The following is a 1,853-nucleotide window of genomic DNA, read 5'->3' on the forward strand; positions in this document are numbered from 1 at the left end:
ATTTTCAAATAACATTAAGTTTAATTTAGTTCAAACTTCGTCAAAAACAGATTATTCGAAAATTTAAATTTCTACATACTATAACTTTGCCAATTTTGCAGTTATAAAAAAACTTTTTATACAAAAACTGTTTAAAAAAAAATTCTCTACCCGAATCTGTAGAAAAAAAACGGTGTTGCCATTTAAAAAAAAGTAAGTTGTATTGCGCATGCGCGCACTGATAAAGTTAAAAATTTGAAATTTATCTGAAATTGTGTATTTCGGTACTCCCTTTCTTTTCCCGAAAACCCCATTTGAATACAAGGTCAACCAACTGAAATATTTCGTGGTACCTCTTAGCGTGAACACACTGTATTTTTAGATTTACCGAGTTCAGGATATTCATAAGTTTCATACGATCTGAACGGAATAAATAAATTTTTTCCTTTCTCTACAATTTTTAATAGTTTTAGTCGTTCAGAATCATCTACACTTATGTGTGGAATTTTCCAAATTACTTTATTGAGAGTGACAGTACCTGTAGTTGTAGTTGCGTTTTCGTTCTTACTGAGTAAAGAAGTTAAATCAGTATTACTTCTTGTTAAAATTAATTCTATTCGAGAATTTACTAATATTTTTTTAAAATCTTCAAAAAAACCTAACCAATATTTTAATGGTATACAAACACTGAATTCTCCTGCTTCATTAACAATACTTTTATTGTTCAAATCCCAACCAGCATTCTGATAGCAATGATAATTGTTTAACGTACATGTTAAATATCCTTTTAATGAACTAGTTATTCCTAAAACTCGAGTTCCATCGACTTCTACGCCGTTAATTTCTAATCTAACCTGATCAAAAAGAAACGATAAACCGTTATTGGACAATTTCACCGTTGTTGGATCTGTTATTTTTCCCTCAATAAAAAGGAAACTTTCATGTAGGTAAGGATAAACATCAGTTTGTTGAACCCCGATTTGTATTTCATCATTATTATTAAAGGAGTTAGTATACGGAATATATGAATGATATTCAACTTTATTAATTTTCGAATCTGTAGTATAATTTGTTTCAATATCTAAAATATTACTTTCAGGCATTTTGTTTTAATTGAAATCCTAACTGTTTTAAAATTAGTTTGCTTTTACGAGTTAATTTTATATTTATAGATTTTTTTTTTTAATGATTTAGATTGTAATCCTTTTGAACGACTAACCGATTTGATTGCTTGCAACTGCTTTATATTCTTAAATATTAAACCCATAATCAAGATTTACAACATCTAACATGTAGTACAACTGTTATTTTTTCATTAAAATTATGAATACGGTTATTTTCTTGATCTACTAAATCAATATTTATTGTATTAATAACATCAGTATTAAGTCTATAATATATTAAGTTAGTTGGTGATTCAACTATTTTAGTTCCTGATCTTTCATGAGGAAAAAATTCGTATATTGAGTGTGACTGTAACCCATTGTTGAATGAGCCATTTGCTATATTACATAAGACTTTTATAGAATTAACAGCATTAATATTTATATTTCTCTCAGACATAAATCCTGACAAGTAATTTCCTTCTCCGTATATTTTATTTTTGAATTCCAATATACTTGCAATACTGTTTTCAACTGTGAAGTCTATTCTACAATTACAATTAATAACACATCTCATTTTAACGATATCAGGAACCATAGCGAAATCAGTTGGAGTGTAAGTAATGTCTGATTTAAGGTACTGTTCATTATCATCATGAATTTTACTACAAATAAATTGTGCCATATCTTCAATTTCATAACAACCTATGGGAAGAACAATGTTTAAATTATGAGGGGGTTTTGATACAATTATCCGAATGCAATTATTTG

General features: G+C 27.8%; 1 protein-coding gene across 1 annotated transcript; it reads right to left on the bottom strand.

Moving 5' to 3' along the window:
* Positions 1 to 665: 665 nt before the first annotated feature.
* On the bottom strand, positions 666 to 1,082 carry LOC112680062 (the record flags this gene model as incomplete). The annotated part of the gene is made up of 1 exon (XM_025550056.1): positions 666 to 1,082. A coding segment is annotated over exon 1 (417 nt), but the record flags the coding sequence as incomplete, so codon positions are not given.
* Positions 1,083 to 1,853: the final 771 nt, after the last annotated feature.

The sequence above is a fragment of the Sipha flava genome, unplaced genomic scaffold (genome assembly GCF_003268045.1).
Source record: "Sipha flava isolate LNK unplaced genomic scaffold, YSA_version1 17329_pilon_pilon, whole genome shotgun sequence".
Classification (NCBI taxonomy): Eukaryota; Metazoa; Arthropoda; class Insecta; order Hemiptera; family Aphididae; genus Sipha; species Sipha flava.